The sequence below is a fragment of the Trichosporon asahii genome (assembly GCF_000293215.1).
Source record: "Trichosporon asahii var. asahii CBS 2479 unplaced genomic scaffold scaffold00018, whole genome shotgun sequence".
NCBI classification, from domain to species: domain Eukaryota; kingdom Fungi; phylum Basidiomycota; class Tremellomycetes; order Trichosporonales; family Trichosporonaceae; genus Trichosporon; species Trichosporon asahii.
In genome coordinates this window covers 728,109-749,650 of record NW_014040906.1, presented here as the reverse complement: position 1 = coordinate 749,650, position 21,542 = coordinate 728,109, and the positions used below count along the sequence as shown (strand labels likewise).

The following is a 21,542-nucleotide window of genomic DNA, read 5'->3' as shown; positions in this document are numbered from 1 at the left end:
CGCTGGGGAGGCGTATGACTTCGCGAAGGGCATGGCCAGCGGAAGCTTATTGCAGTTTGACCCTTTACATAAGTCTAGAACATTATCTCAGGGGGCGCAGGCATGATATCTGAGATGGCCTGGGCAGAGGTCGCAAAAAGGGGTCTTTGGGTTGTTTTTACCTTTTTCGGGACCCTGAGAATCCTGGATCAGCGTCTCTATCTGGAGCATGTGCACACCACCACCGTACCACCATCGACTACGACGACCACAGTGGACAATCGCTAGTTCCTGTCAACATCGCTTCGACCACCCCTCCCAACCCGCCTGGCCAGCTCTCCGACAGCCCGGTCCCCTCTTCTCTTCAGCCGTCCACTAGCAATCTCCCGACTCCCACTTCTTATTATTGCCTGTTCCCCTTGCTCACCATCTCTCCTCCCTTGTCATCCTTCACCACCAGAGCACCGTGCTTGATCCTCCCCTTTCGTCTTCCCTCGCCCCGACTTAACCCCCACACCCGGTCTTTTCTCTCATCAACCTCGTGTACAATCAACGTCAACATTACCATTGCCCTACGCTCCCATCATCAGCACATCAGCACACCCCTCAGTCTCACTCAGCTCGCACTCTCGCACCCGTCCTCGATCCTCGATCCTCGACCTCGTAACCGACGACGTCACACACCTAGCGATCATACAACGATCAGCTAGACGCATCGGTAGCGACCTTTGCCCTGCTCTCGTTTCTGGGCTCCACACCTGCGCCTGCGACAGTCTCAACGGAACCCGCCAGTCATTCCATTCATTAGAGTGATTGTCGCCTTCCTTCCAAAGCCTCCACCCAGCTATCTGATCACCGGATCATCCGCTCGATCCCACCACGCCCACTACACGTCTGCAGCTCGCGGGTTAGCGTTTGTCGTCTGCTTTCGACAGCACACTTCACCTCATCCTCGGTCCTGCACGACTCGGCTAGTTCCACTGGTGTGTAACGACCTTCTTTTCCAGTGACACGGCCACCCTTGGCACGCCCCGACCGAGAGAGCACCTAGCTCCCCCGCTCACAGCACACTCCTTGTCTGTGCTCTCGACCTCTTTCGCAACAACCCTCGTTATTCTCACTCTCATTCGACCATGCCCGCTTCCCCAAAAGCTCCAACGATGTCAAGGCAACAGGCCCCACCGCGCTCTTACTCTTTGGCCACCGGCATCGCTGCAAAGCTCTCCCAGCCCATCAATTCTTCCTTGCCCGACCTCCCTCGCATAATGTCGTCCGGCATCGATACAAATCTCCTGACCCCTGTCTCGAGCGCCCACTCATCATCGACAACCCCAGCCTTTGGTCCCTTCTCCGAGTCCGAAGCTTCCTTTTACACCAGCGCTTCCTCCGTCGAGTCTTCCTGCGAGTCGTCGGACGGCCTTGCCAGCCCTTGGCCTAGAAGGCTCAGCGGCCCCGGTGGCAAAATCGCAGGACCTGCGCCCAGCGTTCTCCCCGTCGTTGTGCGACCCGACTCCCTGACCTCCTCTACCGACGAGGAGATGCCTACGCGATCAGCTTGGACGACTTCACCAGTTCGTCGTCATTCCTCCAAACGCTATGGCTGGTCCAAGCAGCCCACTGAGGCTTACCCTCTGCCTGTCTCGCCCAACGCCAACGCGAGTCGGTACTCGGTCGCCTCATGCCCGACTCCGAACTCGCACCCCTCTGGCCCTTCCATTCGCGTGTGCGAGTCGTCTCGCGGCGCTCCCCGACTGTCTTTCGTTAGAGACGGAATGGAGTCTCCTCCGCAAAAGACCCTCGAATTCGGCGCCAAGATGACGAACTCTCCAACTTCCAAGGAGTCGCCCAGCTCAGGAGAGCCGTCACCCACTGGCGCTCGTAAGCGTCGTCTCAACGCTCTTCGCGGGCTTGTCGCTAACCTCGACTTTGCCCAACCGTGGAGCATCGTTGACCAGCCGCATCACGATGAGACTGGCAAGTACTTCTGGGCGTGCCCTGGCGATCCTCCTCCCCAGCTCGAGTTATCTCTAGGCACCAAGTTCGATGGCAAGTTTGAGGTCGATGAGCCTACCCCAACTAGCCCAGACCTTGGCTCACCCGTCGAGTCGGACACGGACTCGCAGTCTTGGGGTCACAGCAAGTCGAAGTCATTTAGCCGGTCGCTCATCTCGGTTGTTCATGATGATGATGACGACAACCGCGAGCGGTCGATCTCGCCCCCATTCCCCATGGTGGACCGACCTGCTAGCACTACGCCTCGTGCAGCGCCGAAGAAAGCTTGGCCCGCTGACAAGTGCCTCCAGTACCCACCTCTTACCGCCCAAAACATCGGCACTGGCTCGCTCGACTTCTCGCCTCCGCAAGTCAGCCTCTGCTCGTCAGGTTCGCGAGCCTCCTCAGCCTCCTCGTCAGCGCCAGGAGTCGTTCCACGTTCGTCACACGGGCTACACTAAGAGTACTCGGCCTGTGATGCCCCGCGTCGAGACCGGACGCACGTGGCGGGAGGCCCTCAACGACAGCGACATCTACCAGAACATTGTCTCTCAGGAGGACGGAGAGAAGGAGGTCAAACGCCAGGAGGTCATGTTCGAGTTCTGTGAAACCGAGCATGCCTTTGTGCGATCATGCCGTGACGTTCTCCGCCTTTTCGCCCACCCACTCAAGACCCCCGATGGAGTCTGGATGTCCGGTATTCCCACTCACGCTTGCGAGCTCTTCGATCTGCTCGAGAAACTCACGGACACCCACGACGAGCTCGCCAGGGCACTGCAGGGTCTTCCTCGTACGAACGGCACGGTGCAGGTTGGCCAATTCGTGACGGCCATGCGGCCTTGGATTGAGAAGCTCAGCTGCCATGAACCGTACATCGCCTCGTTCCACCCCGTTTCGCAGTTCCTGGACGAGGAGACCCGGAACGAGATGAGCAACTATGGCGAATTCCTCCGTATGCAGACTCGCAACCCTGCCATGGGCGCAATGGGTCTGACCAGCATGCTCCTCAAGCCTATTCAGCGATTGACAAAGTATCCCTTGATGCTTCACCGCCTGCTCGACGCCACTCCGGTGGGCCACCCCGACCACGCCGCTGTTTCTGAGTTAATTGAAGCCACCGAGACCGTTCTCTCACACCTTGAGACCTGCAAGGCACGGGAGGATGAGTTCCAACAGCTCGTTAGCATTCAACAGCGTTGTGACGGTCTGCCGCTCGACTTTAGGCTTGCGACTCGTGGCCGTCGCCTCTTGGGACATGCCCAGGTTGTCCGCGCGTACGCAAAGGACGCGGTGGTGCATCCGGGGGCTCACTTCACCCGCTCCCACACTTTGAAGAACATTCGTTCGTCTCTTCAATCTGCTCTGGGCGCAGCCAGCACCACCGACCTTGCCGCCTATGCCGGGTTCACTTCGTCCGACGCTTCCGAGGTCAAGGAGCGTCCCAGCCGCCGGTCCACCCGTGACTCTACCACTACCACATCCTCTGCGACTTCAGCCACCTCGTCGACTCAGTCCCTCGCGTCTTCCTTACCGCGTCGCCCTCCTGTTTCGCGTGGCGCCTCGCTTATCTCCTCCGACGGGACGCCTCCCCCCAGCAAGTCACCCTCCATCCGCAAAGCTCGTCGCGACGACGTCTACACCATGTTGATCTTTAACGACGTTATTCTGATCGCCCAGCCTATGGCCGACCGTGGAAATCTTTTCCGCACGAAGAAGTCCGACCTGGCTCGTCTGCGTTTGGTCCCAGTGGCTGAGGGCGGGCTTGGCAGTGTCGATGACATGAAGATGCTGGTCGGAAACGGAACTGCCGAGCAGTTCGCCCTCACTGTGCGGGGCCATCACGGACCTGTCAACACGACAACGTACGCCCTGGTTCCTCCGACTTCTTCGTTATCGCGTAGAACGCAGCGAAGTGCAGCGATTGGAAGCGACGGGATCGCCACGGTTGACGACCTCGTCGAGACAATCGGCAGCATGACTCGTTGAAAGTCATCAACGACCAAAAACCACACTCAAGTATAATACCTCCATTGTTGTATAGGCATCAAAAGTCCCACCCAATCGTATTCTGTTCATCCAACCTATCAAAAAGTAAAAGTAAAGCGCACTCGCGCTGGAACGTCATTGCACGGTGTTGTGCGGCGGATGGTTGTTGAAACGAATGCGTTTTTGCGGGGGTCACCATGAGACTCGATTGTATTGTGACTTATTAAGTTGATTGTATGCATGAGTAGTCACCTAGAGCGAAGCGGCTGCAGATGCATCGGGGCCAGACTTGCACGACTGACTCTGGTGGGAAGCGACCTTGGGGTAATGTAAAGCGGAGGTGCACTCGGGTGGGATGTGTTGCCAGCTTTTTCTGTGTGTCAACGGTCGTTACCGAGCAAGTGCACACGAAGGAGACGGTCAGAGGGCCAGGCCCTGCTGGTCATACGCGGGAGTGAGCCGTCAGCTGTCAGCGTGATTTGTTTTCAGGCAAGACTTGCGCATTGCGCTCATCTGCGACAGCCTGCGGGTTGCGGGTTGCGGTTCTGCGGTTCTGCGGCACTACAGCTCGCGCGGCTCTCCGCGGGTTCTGCGGTCTGCGGCCTTTGCAAGTCTTGTCATGTCGTCGCCCTACGGGCCTGTGATCAAACGCGCTTCCCCTTGTTGCCTGTACTCCAGCCGACGTCTTCCCCACCCGTTCACTTGACCTCTGCCCGTCCACGCGTGCATCACCCACTCCCGCGGTCGGTCGAGCATGCGACTACTTGAGCGACCGACCATGGTCAAGCATGGGTTCCTTTTCTGCATGCATCATTTACCTGGGCAGTTGACTGCGTCCTGTCCTAGTTGCACACGCGGGCTAGCCGAAACGCCATACATACCCCGCAAGAGAACGTACCTCCACGCGCTGGGGGAATGGCTCGGCCTACGCCAGGAACACAACCAGGCGGCCAAGTCTTAGGGGGCCACACACGCTCATACACCACACACCAGACACACTCTTACACTCTCCAACACTCAATTTGACTCCCGACCATATACCATCCCGTCACACCAGACCACAACAACCTACATCATCGACTCAGTGCATTCGTTTCGTTCATCCACAGCAGCTTGGCTCCATCCGCCCGTCCCACCCAGCATACATACCCTACCCCGCCACAGCAATCTGCAATCTAGCGCATCGACCGCGACCCTGCTTCCCCATCATTTCGAGCCATGACGGACGTGACCGTGCCGGCCTCGCCTAATCGTGTGTTGTTGATCCCTCTTGAGCTAACAACAGGCGGGTCCAAGTCGGCCCCCGTCGTGCCGTCGTTGAACAGTCTGGAGCAGCGGAGTCCAGAAGTGCGGATGCGTCCGTTATCCCTGCAACGATCGTCCATTCAGGGGGTTCAAGGCATGCAGGCCGTGGGGATGCAGCGCCGGGGGTCGCTGCCAAAGCCGCGATCAAATTCCTCCTTAACGAGTTCGCGTCCAGCCCCGCCATCGCCAGCGCCCTCGCGACCAGCGTCGCAAGTCCTGGACAGCCCCACAGCGAGCCTCCACAGTATGCATGGCCTCACGAGTCCCAACGCCAGCACCTTTGGATCCTCCCCGAGCGGCAGTACCTTTGGCTCGCAGACGCGGGATCGGAGCTGCTCAACAGCGAGCAGACGAAGTATCAAGGCGCGCCCAAAATCATTACTCGGCCTAGTCTCGACATCAGCCCCAATGGGCGCCGGCTTAGAAACAGCAGAGGAGGAACAGGCTGAACCCGACAAGGTCGACAAGCCTGAGGTCGGTGAGAACCCCAAGGAGCAGCCTTCAGTCGTTGCCGACGACAGCAAGAAACACGGTCTGGGTCTCATCAACGGCCCTGACGCCAGTGCCGAGGGCAGATCACGACCTACATCGAAGGACGGCAAGCTTCCTGGCTCGAACCGCTCATCCACCGGCTCGAAGTCTGGCTCCGCGCCCCTGACGCCCGCGACATTGGCTGCGCTGAATGCGCTGAGCCTGGACGAGAGCGGAAGTGCGACTCCCCGTGCGACAAACCCGGCGCTTGTGGCCGAGGCGGCGGTGTCTCGCCGCGTGAAGGTGCGCGACTACGCGTTCCACATGACGGACCTGCGCTTCGTCGGTCTGGGACCTCACCGCTCGCGCTCAAACTGGAGCGAGGGCGAGCCCGAGCCGTCGACCCCATCAGCGCCTACATCGCAGGAGGGCTGGGGCTTCAGCGGATTCGGGTTCGGCGCCTCGTTTGGCCCCAGCTCGTCGTCACCGTCGACCGAGCAGCCATCAACCGGACTGTCATTTGGCCTGGGCTCATGGACGAAGCGCGACGACGAGGACGTGGCGGACCACAGTGCATCGGACTACTGGAGCGAGGACGAGGAGCTGGGCCCGGACGACATCTACTACCACGGCGGTGACGAGGGCGAGCCCGACGGCTTATACCGCACTGCTTACCCCTTCTATCCCGAAGGCATCAACGAGATCGCAATCGAGGTCGGCGAATTCTTAGACGTGCGCGGGCGCGGGGGAGGCGAGGGCTGGGTCGTCGGCACGCGCCTGCGCGACGGCGTCGAGGGCCTCGTGCCCGAGGGATACCTCGAGCGGTGCTCTGAGGCCGACCCAGAGCTCGACGCAGAGTGGGAGCAGGTCCGCCAGATGCGCAGACAGCGCGAGCAGACGCCAGAGAGCCTCAGCGGCAACTCGGAGAATGACGAGAAGGAGCGGTGGTAGGCGCCCTGTCAGCTCGGATTGTAGGGAGTGGACCAGTCAGTAGTTTGTCACTCGGCAGGTGATGAGGAGGTGGTCGAGGTGCGACCGGAACGAGACACATTGTAGGAAAGTACAGCGCGAGCACGAGCGGACCTTGGTCCAGTGTTTACCGGTCTATGTCATGCATTTAACTAGTATACCCTAACACCTACTTGCCCTTGGCCGCCTTCTGCTCCTTCATCGCCGCAATGCGCGCCTTGCGCTCCTCCCGCCTGCGCGCCATCTCCTTCTCCTTGTCCTCCTTGCTCATGCTGGCGAGGTTTGGCGTCGAGCTGCCGCTTCCCGGCCGACTCGTCGGCTCGGGCGCAGAGGGCTTGACAGGTTTCGGCGCAACGATGGTCGGGCTAGCCGGAGCAGGCTTGGGCTGCGCCGCGGGTGTCGGTTTCGGTTTCGGCTTGGCGGGCGCGGGCTTCGGACTCGCAGGCTTGACGTAGTAATCCTGCGCCGGGGCCGGGGCGGGAATGTCGACCGGAGCCTGCTCGAAGGCGGTCCAGTCGTCCTCGTCCGCATTCACGTTGATGAGGTCGTCGTTGCCCCATCCGCCTGGCCCGTCGTCCCACTCGCCCGCGAGCTCGTCCACGAGCGACGTTGTCGGCTTCTTCGCCCCTGATCCGCCCAGCTTCATGCCGTGGCCCGAGGAGAGCTTTGTCGCACCGCCAAAGGAGGCGACCTTGCTTGGCAGGGACGACCGCCGTGTAGCCGGCATTGAGGCGGGCATCGACGGCGGAGGAGAGAGGGACGCAGCAGGCTGCGCGGACAGCGTGCCGGCTTCGCCGCTGCTGAGCTGCTTGGAGAGGTTCGAGAATGCCCATCCAGCCAAAGAGCCAGCGGCACCAGCTGCGCTCGTGACGAGCCCGGCCTGGGGCACGCCCGGCGCCGGAGTCGAGGATCCGCTCCGGTCCTCCTCGACGGTAACGGGGAGGGTTGCGGCATACTCTTCCAGTTTCTGGACAAACATGGCAATGGCCTTGAAGGCCTGGTCGCGGACAGTCTTCTCCTTGTCGACGAGGCCAAAGGCCATGTTCGGGATCACGCGCGTCGCAATGTCCTCCTTGTCGAAGCAGTCGACCGTGGCCATCAGTGCCATCAGAGCCGCAACACGCGCGTGCACGAAGGGGTCCTTCAGACTGCGCGCAAAGGCGGGAACGAGCACCTTCTTCTTCGTATTGCTCGAGAGGTTGGGCGCAAGCCGGCCGAGCAGAATGCACGTGTTCGTGCGGATGGACGCCTCGCTGTCCTGCTGCATCTTGGCGAGGAGGCGGAGCAGGTCGTTGTTCAGGATACGGTCCGAGAGCTTGCCGCTGAGCGGGTAGACGGCCTTGATCGTCGCCTCGCGGATGACGGGCACCGTGTCCGCGAATCCGGTGATGAGGTTCGGCCAGATCTTGTCCACGACCGTCCGGCTGTCGAGCTTGTCGACGTACTGGTCCAGACCCTCGAGGAGCGCCATGCGCGTTCCGCGGTCCGGCGAGGCGTACAACTTGACCACCGGCTCAAGCACGACCTTGCCATACGTAGAGGGCGGGACCTGCTTGCCTATGCTGAGGATGATGGGGAGCATGAGCGACGAAGGGGCGTTCTGCAGCGACAGCGAGTGCAGCAGCGACGGCAGCACGCGGTGCACCAGGAACGGCTCTGGCAGGGAGCCGGCCTCGGCGCTCTCCTGGATCACGCTCAGAAGAGCCTGCTTTTCCCCGTCCGACCGAAGCTCGAATCCGTCCAGTCCCTCGACCAGCTGCACGAGCGGGTTCTGCTTGAACCAGCTCTCGGCTTCGAGCACAAAATTCGCCGTCGACAGTCGTGTCCGCGCGTTCGGCGTCAGCATCCGCTTCCACAGCGGGAACAGGTTCTTCGGGATGGCGCCGGCAGTTGCTGGTGTTGGCGGCGCAGAGAGCCGAGGCAGGGGCTTCTCCGGGTTGTACAGCCAGAATAGCCACATCGCGAGCATGTACGTGTCGGTCGATGCTGGGTCCGTACTGTACTGTCAGTCATCATGAAGTCAGTTCCTAACCCACTCTCTCAGAACTCCCCAGCCACCCTTCTGCACCTCTGGGCACGAGAAGTCACCCGCATTGCCCGGCGCAACTCCGCCGAGACCCCAGAGCACGCCGCTTCCGTCGTCCATACCCGTTAAAAGATCGAATCCACCTAGTCTCCACTCCATCGCAGGGGTGATGAACACAGTGGAGGGGAGCAGATAGGCATGGTGCTGGGAGAGCGGCGGCGAGTTTAGGAACGCCAGCGCAGTGGAAATGCTCTTCACTCCCCATGCACACCAAGCGTCCTTGCTGACCTTGCTCTTGGCGGCTGAGCTAGCGAGCGCTCCTCCTGAACCCCAGTCTCGCAGCACACCCTGCAGCGGGCGCACCGGCTCCGTAGCGATGTAAACGTGTGTGTCGGTCTCGACAGAGTCGACGTACTTGATGACGTCGGGGTGTCGGATCGTGCGCAGCTTCTTCAGCGCATTCCGCGCCAGCTGGAAGAGCGTCTTTCGGTCCTTGTTCCCCGGCTGCAGCGGTCCGAGTGTCGCATCGAAGATGAACAACGTCACTGGTGATCCGTCGTCCTGCTGTCAGCGATGCTCTTGCGATGTAACGAGCACAAACTTTCTTCACGCCCTCACGGATATCCCAGATCGTCGCACCCGCCTCGATACCGGGTATCCGCTCCCCGATCGTGAAGGGGAAGCTGACTCCTGTCGAGTTCAGGACCGTTGAAGTGACGCTCTTGAGGAAGTTCATGGCGATGCTTCCTCAAGGGTGAAAACCGAAGTAACCGGAGCCGCTTTCGTGGTAACGCGGGGAGGTGGTACTGCTGATGCTTGCCGGATGTGGGCACTGGACACGTCGGGCTTTTGGTGGGCTCGCGATAGCGGACTACGGCCTGTTCGGGATGCTCGATGCTCGATGCGGGATGGATTGCGGGGTAGATGGAGATCTGGAGATTGATGTGCTGTCGCCCCGAGCGACCTCCACCGCGCGCGTTGAGCGCCTGAGCCACTAAACTCAGGCCCCTGGCCGCATAGCCTCGCGTGCCAAGATCAGCGCACAATCTACGTCACATGTAGTGAGAGTGTCTGGTATGCATCACGGGGCGTGGATCACGGCCCAGTTATCAATACTTGCAACGGCGATCGCAAGAACCCAAGAACGATTATGGCCACGAAGGACCAGCCTTCGCACGTCTGCGGTCGGCCGAAGTGCTTGGGAGAGAGCATGTAGGATGGGGAAGGAAGAAGCCGGAAGAAGACAGAGAACGCGGGTCCAGGAGTGGCTGGCTGGCTGGTCCATTCAAGACGGGGGAAAAATGACCAAGTTGGAAGGTGTATTGACGGCATTAGGACCGCCGGCAATTCGGTCGATTAGTCTTTAGCGCCACTTCGTTAAGGCTTATTTGCCTCCGTTTCCGCCGCAACCGGGAAAGGGGGTGACTCAGTCGCGCGGGCAGTGCAAGCAAGCAGTAGTGGGCAGGCTGGGCAGGCAGCGCGGCCAACGCGGGCAGTGGGCCAAGGGCCCAGAAGCTGGGAATGACTCTGAGGGTGCGGTGGCTCGCAGGCGCGCGAAGCTGAGCCAGGACTTAGCCGTGAAATGACCAAATGTCACCCGTGGACGCTGCACCGCGCACCATAGAACAAAGACATCATCACCCCGCCCCGCGTCCCTTCTCAATCCATCTCCATTCTTCATCGCTCCCCAAACACACTCCTTCCTTTGTGCAATCGACCTGCCCCTGCTCCACCGCGACGCCTTTCACTCCTTATTCCCCCTACCGCCATTCTCCAATATTTGCCCTGCACTGCATAGCAGTACGCTGCAATGTCTTCCGACGAAGTAGCAGTGGAGGCCCCGGGTTTCGCCTCCACTACTGAGGAACTCGCTGCCGGCGTGCCTGTCGTCAATGAAGAGGAGAGCAGCGACGACGATGCCCCTCTCGCTCGCCGCCGCCCCGCCGCCAACGGCAAGCGCGTGAACGCCGAGTCCAGCGACGAAGACGACAAGCCTCTCGTGAGTCACTCGTACCGTCCAGAACTTCGATCTCCGTCATTGGAGTCAGGGAAAACATTAATTTCATGTCGACCACACGCAGCTGACGTTACCAACAGGCAAAGAAGCCCCGCGTATCGGCTGCGAATGCGAGGAAGCGTCGCATCGTTGAGAGCGACGATGAGGACGACGACGATGACGGAAGCTCTTTCGAAGACCAGAAGCCACCGTCTCGCGCGAAGCCGGCCTCCAAGGGCAAGCCAGCGTCAAATGGCAAGCCAGCGTCCAAGGGTGCGGCAGCGTCGAACGGCAAGCCCGCCTCCCGAGGACGGGCCGTGCCCAAGCGCAAGGCTGAGTCTTCAGACAGCGACCTGTCTAGCGAGGACGAGAAACCTCTGGCGAAGGCCAAGCCGAAGGCCAACGGCAAGCCTGCTTCCAACAGAGCTGCGGCAAAGAAGGTCAAGCCCGAGCCTGAGAGCAGCGATGATGAGAAACCTCTCGCCCGCACCAAAGCGAAACCCGCACCGAAGGGCAAGGCCGCGTCTGCCAAGAAGGACGTCAAGCCGAATGTCAAAGACGAGAAGAAGCCTGCCGCGAAGCGTGGCAAGACAGAGGAGGAGGAAGACATGTTCAAGTGGTGGGAGAACCAGAACGAGGACAACTCTGTCAAGTGGACGACCTTCCAGCATAACGGTGTCTTGTTCCCGCCGCCATACGTCCCGCTACCGAAGAACGTCAAGATGAAGTATGACGGCAAGCCCGTCACTCTGCCTCCAGAGTCCGAGGAAGTCGCCGGCTTCTTCGGTGCAATGATCGAGACCGATCATGCCAAGGATCCGGTGTTCCGAGCCAACTTCTTCCGTGACTTCAAGGAGATGTGCGAGGAGTATCCTCCCGCTGAAGGTGTCAAGATTACCAGCCTTGAGAAGTGCGATTTCTCCGACATTTACCAGTACTTTGAGAGCGAGAGGGAGAAGAAGAAGGCTCTGTCCAAGGAGGAGAAGAAGGCGATCAAGGAGGCCAAGGACAAGCTGGAGGAGCCGTACATGTACGCTCTTATCGACGGACGCAAGGAGAAGACCGGCAACTTCCGTGCTGAGCCGCCCTCCTTGTTCCGTGGCCGTGGTGAGCACCCGCGCAAGGGTACGCTCAAGCATCGTCTGCGCCCTGAGGATATCGTGATCAACATCGGCAAGGACGCCCCCATCCCTGTTCCGAACATCCCTGGAAAGTGGAAGGGCATCCAGCATGACAACACTGTCACCTGGCTGGCGCACTGGAAGGAGAACGTCAACGGCCAGTCCAAGTACGTCTTCCTCTCTGCTGCCTCATCTTGGAAGGGTCAAAGCGACCGTGCAAAGTTCGAGAAGGCTCGTGAGCTCATCAAGCATGTCGACAAGATCCGCCGCATCTACAACACCGATATGAAGAGCAAGGTCATGGCCGACAGGCAGCGTGCTACCGCGCTCTACTTCATCGATCGCCTGGCCCTCCGTGCGGGTAACGAGAAGGGTGAAGACGAAGCAGACACTGTTGGCTGCTGCTCTCTCCGTTACGAGCATGTCACTCTCGAGCCGCCCAACAAGGTCATCTTCGACTTCCTCGGTAAGGACTCGATGCGTTTTCACCAGGAAGTCGAGGTCGAGCCCCAGGTTTTCAAGAACATCAAGCTGTTCAAGGCTGAACCAAAGAAGACTGGCGACGACATCTTCGACCGTCTGACCACTACTGGTCTGAACAAGTGGCTGCAGGACCAGATGAAAGGTCTCACCGCCAAGGTGTTCCGTACCTACAACGCCTCGTGGACCTTCCAAGAGCAGCTCAAGAACACACCTAAGAACGGTACTGTCGCGGAGAAGATCGCTGCCTACAACACCGCCAACCGTGATGTCGCCGTTCTCTGTAACCATCAAAAGTCCGTCAGCAAGAACTTTGCGGAATCGTTTGCCAAGGCCAACGACAAGATCCGAGCTCTGAAGTACCAGCGCATGAAGCTTCGCAAGCAGCTCTTCAACGTGAACCCAAAGATCAAGAAGAAGCGCCCTGAGCTTGCCGAGGACGAGTCCGATGTCGACGATGAGTTTATCGAGCGACACGAGGAGGAGCTCAAGGAAAAGGCTATGGAGAATGCTCGCAAAAAGTTCGAGAAGGAGAACGTCAAGCTCGAGGAGGACGGCAAGAAGCCGCAGGGCGCCAAGGTGCTGAACGAGCGATTGGCGGAGATCAAGGACGAGTTCAAGCAGCTGGCGAAGGAGCGGAAAAAGGCGTCCATCGAGCCTAAGAAGAACATGACGGAGGAGCGACTGCTGAACGCCATCAGCAAGCTGGACGACCGCATCGCCACTGCCAAGGTCCAGCTTGGAGACCGTGACAAGCTCAAGGACGTTGCCCTCGGCACATCGAAGATCAACTACATTGACCCTCGTCTCACGGTCGCTTGGGCGAAGAAGTATGACGTGCCCCTTGAGAAGCTCTTCTCCAAGACTCTGTGAGTAGTTCACTCAGATTAGAAGCTGACGATGCAGCCGCGAAAAGTTCCCCTGGGCGGAAGCTGAGGCGGACGCAGACTGGGTCTTCTAAGTCTGTTTTGCTGCACGAGTGGTGAAGGAACCGGTATCTTGTCAGAAGCGAGACAGCAGGAGACATTGAGTAAACGCCCATAGAGGCCTGAACGCTGGGCAGTGTCGCCGTAATGAAGCGTTCAGGCTCGAATAGCATGTGCTGATAGCAGCACCCCGCAGATAGATAGAGCATGCATGTATCAACATTTCACCCCAACGAAATGCGAGTCTCGTTTTATGTGTGTGTGTGTGGTGATGCTGTCTGTGGTTTGGGTGGTTCACCCGAATACCACTGTCTGCTCCGTCGGGGCCGACGCGGCCGTCGCCGTCCCGGGGTCACGGGATCAGCGGGGTCCAGCGGGGCAGCGGTCGCGTAGTCACCTCGGTTCCTGGAGCCGATCGACCATGTGGCAGCGAGGACTCGAGTTGTTGAGCAGTGGTGAGTTCGGCCTGGAGTGTAACCTGGTTGTGAAACGCGCCGGAGCTCATTGGATGTAAGCGGGCAGGCGGGGATTAGCCCCGATCTTTTCCGAGGCGAGGGGTGGGCCAACCACGGTACGAGGATGACAGTTGCAGGCCAGAAATCCAAGGTGAAATGGACAATTGGTTCCGCGTCCACAGGACGTCCTCAGCCCCGTCTCTCCGCCTGGCACCACACACACCCCTCCCACCACCCCGACCGACCCTTTTCGAACCGCTTCAACCTCCCTTTCCACCTCACCTCCCCACTCCTCTACCTCTGCCCAAGATGATGCGCCTCTCGCGCGCCATTCCTCGCCCCAAGGCCGCCAGCCTTGCCGCCCGCAGCACCCGCTCCTACGTCGTCGCCAGCCAGACTCACCGCGCTCAGGAGGCCCAGGTTAGTCGCCCCGCCCAACCAACCTTGTCAAATGCTCGGCTGTTCAACGAGCGCTCGACATGTCTCGGCTGGTCTCGTGCCCGTGTGTTCAAGAGGACAAGTACTGACAGCTTAGAACTTCGGCCAGCACAAGGGTTACCCCGTCATTGACCATGAGTGAGTAGACGGAGCGCTTCGTGCTTTTCCTCCGGCGCCCTCGTGATTCCGGGTCGCGCTTCAACCGGTGCACAGACTTGTGTTGGACTGGGGTTGGGGTCGTCGGAGAACTGCCGCCGTTGCTTCTTGATCAGCCCGATCGCGACAGAAAGCTGACAGTCTCCAGGTTCGACGCCATCGTTGTGTAAGTTATCGCAAAGGGGCCCTCGGCCCGAGGAGCTGTGATTTGGTAACTGACGGGCGTTAGTGGTGCCGGTGGTGCCGGTCTCCGTGCCGCCTTCGGTCTCGGTAAGTTATGGCTGCAGAAACGTCAAAGACTGCCACACGCGCTAACGATGCAGCCTCGTCTGGACTGAAGACTGCTTGTATCTCCAAGCTTTTCCCCACCCGTTCCCACACCGTCGCTGCTCAAGGTGGTATCAACGCTGCCCTTGGCAACCGCACCGTCGACGACTGGCGCTGGCACATGTACGACACCGTCAAGGGTTCGGACTGGCTCGGTGACCAGGACGCTATCCACTACATGTGTCGCGAGGCTCCTGAGGCCGTCTACGAGCTTGAGCACTACGGTCTTCCGTTCTCCCGTACCGAGGAGGGCAAGATCTACCAGCGTGCCTTCGGTGGTCAGTCGCTCGAGTACGGCAAGGGTGGACAGGCCTACCGTACCGCCTGTGCCGCTGACCGTACCGGACACGCGATGCTTCACTCGCTTTACGGACAGTCGCTCCGTCACGACACCAACTTCTTCATCGAGTACTTCGCTACCGACCTCCTGATGCAGGACGGCGAGTGCGTTGGTGTCATCGCCATCAACCTTGAGGACGGTACCCTCCACCGCTTCCGCTCGCACAAGACCGTTCTTGCCACCGGTGGCTACGGTCGTGCTTACTTCTCGTGTACCTCGGCCCACACCTGTACCGGTGACGGAAACGCCATGGTTGCCCGTGCCGGCCTCCCCCTCCAGGACCTCGAGTTCGTCCAGTTCCACCCCACCGGTATCTACGGATCCGGATGCCTGATCACCGAGGGTGCCCGTGGTGAGGGTGGTCTCCTCCTCAACTCCAAGGGTGAGCGCTTCATGGAGCGTTACGCCCCTACCGCCAAGGAGCTCGCCTCCCGTGACGTTGTTTCGCGTTCGATGACCGTCGAGATCCGTGAGGGCCGTGGTGTCGGACCCGAGAAGGACCACATCTACCTCCAGCTCTCTCACCTTCCCCCCGCTCTCCTCCACGAGCGTCTCCCCGGTATCTCGGAGACCGCCGCCATCTTCGCCGGTGTCGACGTCACCAAGGAGCCCATCCCCGTCCTCCCCACCGTCCACTACAACATGGGTGGTATCCCCACCAAGTACACCGGTGAGGTCATCACTCAGGACGAGAACGGAAACGACAAGGTCGTCCCCGGTCTCTACGCCGCCGGTGAGGCCGCCTGTGTCTCCGTCCACGGTGCCAACCGTCTCGGTGCCAACTCTCTTCTCGACATTGTCGTCTTCGGCCGTGCCGCCGCCAACCACATTGCCGAGAACCTCGCCCCCAACACCCCCCACAAGCCCTACGACGAGACCCTCGGCAAGGAGTCCATCGAGTTCATCGAGAAGATGCGCACCTCGGACGGCCCCAAGCACACCTCGGAGATCCGCTCTGCCATGCAGAAGACCATGCAGACCGACGCCGCCGTCTTCCGTACCCAGGAGTCGCTCGACGACGGTGTCCGCAAGATGTCCGAGGTCTACAAGACCTTCGACCAGATCGGCATCAAGGACCGCTCGCTCATCTGGAACTCGGACCTCGTTGAGGCCATCGAGCTCCACAACCTCCTCACCTGCGCCCAGCAGACCGTTGTCTCTGCTGCTGCTCGTAAGGAGTCTCGCGGTGCCCACGCCCGTGAGGACTTCCCCGACCGTGACGACAAGAACGTGAGTACGGGTTTCGACAGTGACTATGTGATTTTGACTGATTTTTTTTTAGTGGCAACGACACACTCTTTCTTTCCACCGTGATATCAGCAAGCCTGACATTGAACTGCAGTACCGCGCAGTCCAGAACAATACGCTGGACCAGAACGAGTGCGCCAGTGTCCCCCCTTTCAAGCGTGTTTACTAAGAGAACACGAAAGAGTCGCCAAAAAACAGTAGTAGAGCACTTTTGCCTATAACAGCAGATGTACCAGAGTTCAGATCACGACAATCTGAGTGCACGGCTACGGGCGAGCGTCATTGGAGCCAGGGACCATATGCGAGCGGTATGGGGGACCTGCGCAAATACCGGGCGGACTTCTCGCACATGGACGTCAGGACTGTCACCCGCTAACAGGTATAACTCGGTCGAACGGGAATGCAAGGCATCGCAATTGCACTGGGCGTCCATCTCCTCATTGCAAAGTAGTGGCAAAACGCTATCGGAGGTCCGTCAGCAAATCGCAAGAGGTGAATGCAGTTCACAATACCACGAGGGCAGCTGGCGAGACGCTAGTTGCCTCGTTCATGAAGGCACATGTCGAGCTGGAGTGTGGCAGATCAGTAGGTCAGGGCGCGGGGCGCAGGCACGACAGCTAGCGGCGTGTGGTCTCATCCCTTCGTCAGCTCTGTCGTCCACGCAGTCGCGCGTTCCTCTTGCAGATATCGTCACACAGACCACGGCAGATACGTATCACTCGCTGATGCTGCCGCTGATAATCCTGGTGTGTTTCCCGCGCTGTGTGTGAGTCAGCTCAGAGACAATTAATGTTCAGACCTCCCACTGTGTTGCTGCAGATCTCTGGTGGTCGCTCGCTCGTTAATCTGCCCTGACACGCAGTAATGGGGGCCGCCCGCACTCCGCCCGACAGACCTGTGTGAGTTTGGTGAATTGCTCGCCTTTATACGTAGCACAAGCCTCGGCGTGCCGCCCGCCACTTGGCGGTAGCGCTAGCCTCGTAAGCTGAGGCCTGATGAGGGTCCAGAACGAAGTGCTAGAGGCACTGCGTAGTTCAGGCTCCTCTGTTCTTGCCCAGTACTCGTACCGCTACACTCTCTACCGAGCAGACGAGCGGTGCCGCCTTCTCCGGCCTTGCGCGCTTAAAAGCAATCCCGTCTCCGGCACATCACGCCCACTCACATTCTCCCACTCCGTGGACACGCCTGTTAACAGTACCTCCAATTTCCCTCTGGACGCTCCCCCAACAAGACCATCTCCCTCCGTCAACGCCGACTACACTCTGTCCGCGCTCAACAACCTCACTGGCAACAACTCGTTCCATCACCCTTCTCTCTCATTGTGTCTTCCTTCCCCCTCGCCGATCAAGTGGACTTTCGATTGACCTTCGCGATATCATTCTCCCTTGCTTTCTCCTCATTCTATCGAAATCCCTAAGCCATGGCTGGCGACAGTCGCCGCACGTCTCCAGACCCTTCGGACGATTCGGAGTTCGGCTGGTCGAGTCCCGACGACGAGGAGGACTCCCTCTCGGACGAGCTTTACGATGAAGCCGAGGAGTATGAAGTGGAGGATATGGAAGTCGATGACTTCCAGAACGACATGTGCGAGGAAGGAGGGGAGGGCGGAATAATCAACGCCCTGGGAGAGTCCGGTCTAGCAGTCGTTCCAATGGCCGGCGACGGCAACTGCCAATACCGTGCGATAGCCCATCAGCTGTGGGGCGACGCCACACGACACGCCGAGGTCCGGGCGGCCGCCTTCGCCACTATGCGAGAGAATCCAGTTGCGTTCGCCAACCTCGTCGAGCCGTTGCATGACGAGGAGGCAGCAGAATGCATCGCTCGGCTGCAGCACGAAGGCGAGTTCGGCGACCATGGATCGCTCATCGCTGCAGCGATTACATACGGCCGGAACGTCGTGGTGGTAACGGGTCTGGGGACGCAAGTATACCGTTCGGAGGACTTCGGCGGCATTGTCGTCGGACCGCCGCTCTGGGTCGTCTACAACCCCGACACGCTCCACTACGATGCAGTCGCTCCCACAGTCGGCCCAAGGTCTGTTGGCCTGGGTGTAACGCCCCAGACTGTGCATGATGCCATTGAGCGCTACAGGGATGGGTCGACCACGGCCACCTCGACGACTCAGGCGACCTGCGCGAGGCAGACCGCTCACGTGGAGATCGCTCCGCTTCGGCTGGAGGATATGTCGGACCAAGAGAGACAAGACTTGCGTCGCGACCTGAACGCTCTATTTCATACAGCACGCAACGATAGTGGTACCAGCAAGGCCTAGAGGGCCATTCTGGGCGGGAAACTACTGTTCGCTTCCGTTGCAGAGGCAAGAGACGAGTTGGTCAATGGTCTCCTCAAGTACCTGAACCCGAAACTCCTGCGGCTCTGGGTTCGCAGTCTCAATGGTGGCCCCATGCCCACCGCCGACGAGCTGGCGAGTATTGGTGGTTATCGCCTCGACGCTGTCGTTGCTTATCTCAAGTTGGCTCGTCGTCTCAGATCAGCCCCACCCACCGTCCCTAACGTTGCTTACTCAGGTCACACCGGAGCCCCAGCGAGCCGCCGCCGCGACCATTACAAGGCGGCCCTGCGCTTGGTTCCTGGCACAGGGTTCCGCGATCTGTATCGGGCAAACCGACCTCATCACCGCTTTCCCGAGATTGTCGGGACGCTGGCGGTCCCTTCTCCGAGCAACGAGGAGGAGCTCCGCCGCGCTGTCCTGCTCGCACACTTTGCTGAGGGCATCATCGCTTATTGGCTCGGCACCATCAACGATGACTCTATACTGAGCAGGGTTAGCGGCCGTCCTCGCTCAGCGTACGGTTGGGTGGGGGGCGACTCGCATCTGTCCTTTCGCGAAGGCGTGCATGCACTTTCGACACGCACCAAGTATGTGAAGACCCCCGGGAGAAAAGCGCTCCTCGTAACCGACCGTGAGCGCGTTAACCGCCAATGGCTCGCACGGTATCACGCGATGCCTAGTGGTCGCAAGACGGAGAGGCTCGAGCAGATGTCTGCCCGCGATGAAAAGGCACGGGCTGCCAAAGTGACGAAGAAGGCCGCCGAGTTCAAGAAGAGCGGCGCGAAGGGATATCGTGAGTCCTATATCGAAACAAACCTGGTTGACAGTCTCAGCTGCCTCTAAAATCGGCGGTGTGCTTGTGTACGACTTGCGGAGGAACAACCTCCTGAGCCTGGCAAGACACTACAATCTCATGCCCAGAGGCAAGGGAGTGGGAGGCCGCGGCTACTCGGCGCCGAGGCTGCAGCGCATGCTGGGCATTAAGGTAAGAGCCTTCTGTGCCAGACTTTATTTCAGCTGACCCATAGATGCCTATGGACAGGAAACAGCAGAATCGTTGGATCCTGCGCAAGGCAGGGAAGAAAGCCTTTGGTAACAAGAACAGAGAGAGGACGCTGCGCGACATGGGCATGACGGAGAAGGTAAGCTTCACGGGCTGTGCTAAGATTGCTGACATACAGGATATTCCCGTGTATGACTCAGCCTCCATGTCGGAGCACAGCTCGGACTCTGAGTAGTGACAAACCGTGGTCAAGGCGCTGGCCATGGGCAATGGAAGCTCCGCCCCGCATCCTATCACTTCATATCCCGTCCCGCCCCACCCTTCCCACGCTCACCCCGCCTGTACAATCGAGGACCAGTCTGTTAGTATGATTTATGTAACTATAGGGAAGTTCTCTTCAATGTGTTGTGACCTCACACGTCACTCAGGTGTACCTGTCTCTCCTACGCGACTCAATTGATGTGCGAGGGTCGGAGTAGGATGTCTCTGCCACTTCTCGAATATCATAATCTGGATCACTGCACAGGCCGATGCATGCCAAGACTGCCACAAAGTTCTGATCGCGATGAGGGAGGTCCAAATCTTCCGCAACTGGAGGAGACCGAGATCCTGCATCAGCATGGGATAGTTGTGGAGGCTAGAGAAGGCAGTGGCGCTGCGCCAAGTTTTGTCAAAACGTGCATACCGATCAGATACATAAAAGGATAAACCATGTTTACGACGTATGGCCTCTATCACGTTATTTCAGAGCCTTTAACCCTTGGCCGATCAGCATGGACATATACCTCCACGCTATGAAGACTTCTGAAGAGAGTTGCCCAATACGATTCCACTCTCTGTGGTTGGCAATGAGGGGTGGTTCAATAGCTGCACGTAGCAGAAGCTCGACGGCTTCAGAGCCAAGCCACCAGAGGAGCTTGAATTGGCCCGCCGGCCTCGACTGAGAGGAGTCTGCTTGGTCAGTGGTAGGATAGAATGCAGAGTGAGCAGTGTGCGCATCGCTCCATTGTTTAACCTCACTTTGGATCATTTGTAAGCTTTGGTCGCTCCTATCACAGTATTGCGAGACACCCAGCACAATCAAGCTCCCCCGAGCTCTGGTCAGCGCCTCATTGGCCCGAGACAGGCCGTCGAGAAATCCGCGTGAACAGGAAGGGGCGTCGGAATGGCGCGTAGTCGATACCAGTACAATTTCTGCCTCCTGTCCCTGGAAGGAGTCGACTGTGGAAACGTTCACTGTGCGGCCTTTGCGAAGTGCTCGTCGAGTCCGCCCTGTACACACTTGACCTAACTCCGGTACGCAGCAACAATCTGGACCGATACGGACGCTGACGCGTCGTGCACCCGCGCTTCGGTGCCAATCAAGCCGACCATCCGCGCGGCCAAGATTGCTTCGCCCTCGTTCAGAACCGAGCTGCCGTCAACCGAGAGCGGGGACTAAGGGCTGACGAAGGACAGATGTCGTGCGGACCTACTCCTCAGTAGACTCGGTCAGCTCCGACAGACAAGCTTCAACGCCACGTGCTCCTTCACGAGAAGTCTTCGAGCCTCGAACATATCCATTCGATAGGTATATAAGGCTCCTTCTATCATCCGTAGCTCTCTATCGAATGTATACTCTAAGTCTCTCATCTTCTCTACGAGGATCCCTTCTTGATAGCTATTCGTCGCCACTCTCGGTCTCGGGCATAGCTCTTCATGGTCATCCTCCTCATCCTCTGGAACGGGGATCTTGAAAATCGTCTCGAGAGGGAGGTGATTGCCCGCAAAGTGAATACAGGATGGCAAAGAGGGAATTTGAGCGATGGGCAGAACTGGCTGTCAGCTTCGCCGAATGGGGTCTCTAGCTAATAGATGTCACGTACCTCCGGCGATCGCCTGAATCTCCATTGGAACCAAGGATGGACACACGAGACCGGGACAGTCCACGATAGTCTTCGAGCCTCGAACATCTCCATTCGATAGGTATATAAGGCTCCTTCTATCATCCGTAGCTCTCTATCGAATGTATACTCTAAGTCTCTCATC

At 59.1% G+C, this 21,542-nt stretch overlaps 6 protein-coding genes across 6 annotated transcripts; 5 read left to right on the top strand and 1 right to left on the bottom strand.

Annotated features, from left to right (window-relative positions):
• Window positions 1-1,112: 1,112 nt before the first annotated feature.
• A1Q1_08202 (uncharacterized protein) lies at window positions 1,113-3,957 on the top strand (the record flags this gene model as incomplete). The annotated part of the gene is made up of 2 exons (XM_014326349.1): window positions 1,113-2,342; window positions 2,392-3,957. 2 exons carry the CDS (start codon window positions 1,113-1,115, stop codon window positions 3,955-3,957), a joined length of 2,796 nt encoding a protein of 931 aa, XP_014181824.1.
• Window positions 3,958-5,670: 1,713 nt separating this feature from the next.
• Window positions 5,671-6,684, top strand: A1Q1_08201 (uncharacterized protein; the record flags this gene model as incomplete). Its single annotated transcript, XM_014326348.1, has 1 exon — window positions 5,671-6,684. The coding sequence occupies one exon, from the start codon at window positions 5,671-5,673 to the stop codon at window positions 6,682-6,684; it is 1,014 nt and encodes a 337-aa protein (XP_014181823.1).
• A 187-nt stretch (window positions 6,685-6,871) lies between these two features.
• On the bottom strand, window positions 6,872-9,464 carry A1Q1_08200 (cytoplasm protein; the record flags this gene model as incomplete). Its single annotated transcript, XM_014326347.1, has 3 exons — window positions 6,872-8,699; window positions 8,739-9,273; window positions 9,347-9,464. The coding sequence occupies 3 exons, from the start codon at window positions 9,462-9,464 to the stop codon at window positions 6,872-6,874; spliced, it is 2,481 nt and encodes an 826-aa protein (XP_014181822.1).
• Window positions 9,465-10,538: 1,074 nt separating this feature from the next.
• On the top strand, window positions 10,539-13,286 carry A1Q1_08199 (topoisomerase I; the record flags this gene model as incomplete). Its single annotated transcript, XM_014326346.1, has 3 exons — window positions 10,539-10,727; window positions 10,826-13,194; window positions 13,232-13,286. 3 exons carry the CDS (start codon window positions 10,539-10,541, stop codon window positions 13,284-13,286), a joined length of 2,613 nt encoding a protein of 870 aa, XP_014181821.1.
• Window positions 13,287-13,862: 576 nt separating this feature from the next.
• A1Q1_08198 (succinate dehydrogenase flavoprotein subunit precursor) lies at window positions 13,863-16,384 on the top strand (the record flags this gene model as incomplete). Its single annotated transcript, XM_014326345.1, has 6 exons — window positions 13,863-14,126; window positions 14,242-14,282; window positions 14,449-14,466; window positions 14,530-14,570; window positions 14,624-16,197; window positions 16,250-16,384. 6 exons carry the CDS (start codon window positions 13,863-13,865, stop codon window positions 16,382-16,384), a joined length of 2,073 nt encoding a protein of 690 aa, XP_014181820.1.
• A 1,251-nt stretch (window positions 16,385-17,635) lies between these two features.
• A1Q1_08197 (uncharacterized protein) lies at window positions 17,636-19,749 on the top strand (the record flags this gene model as incomplete). Its single annotated transcript, XM_014326344.1, has 5 exons — window positions 17,636-18,473; window positions 18,534-19,304; window positions 19,345-19,496; window positions 19,540-19,653; window positions 19,693-19,749. 5 exons carry the CDS (start codon window positions 17,636-17,638, stop codon window positions 19,747-19,749), a joined length of 1,932 nt encoding a protein of 643 aa, XP_014181819.1.
• Window positions 19,750-21,542: the final 1,793 nt, after the last annotated feature.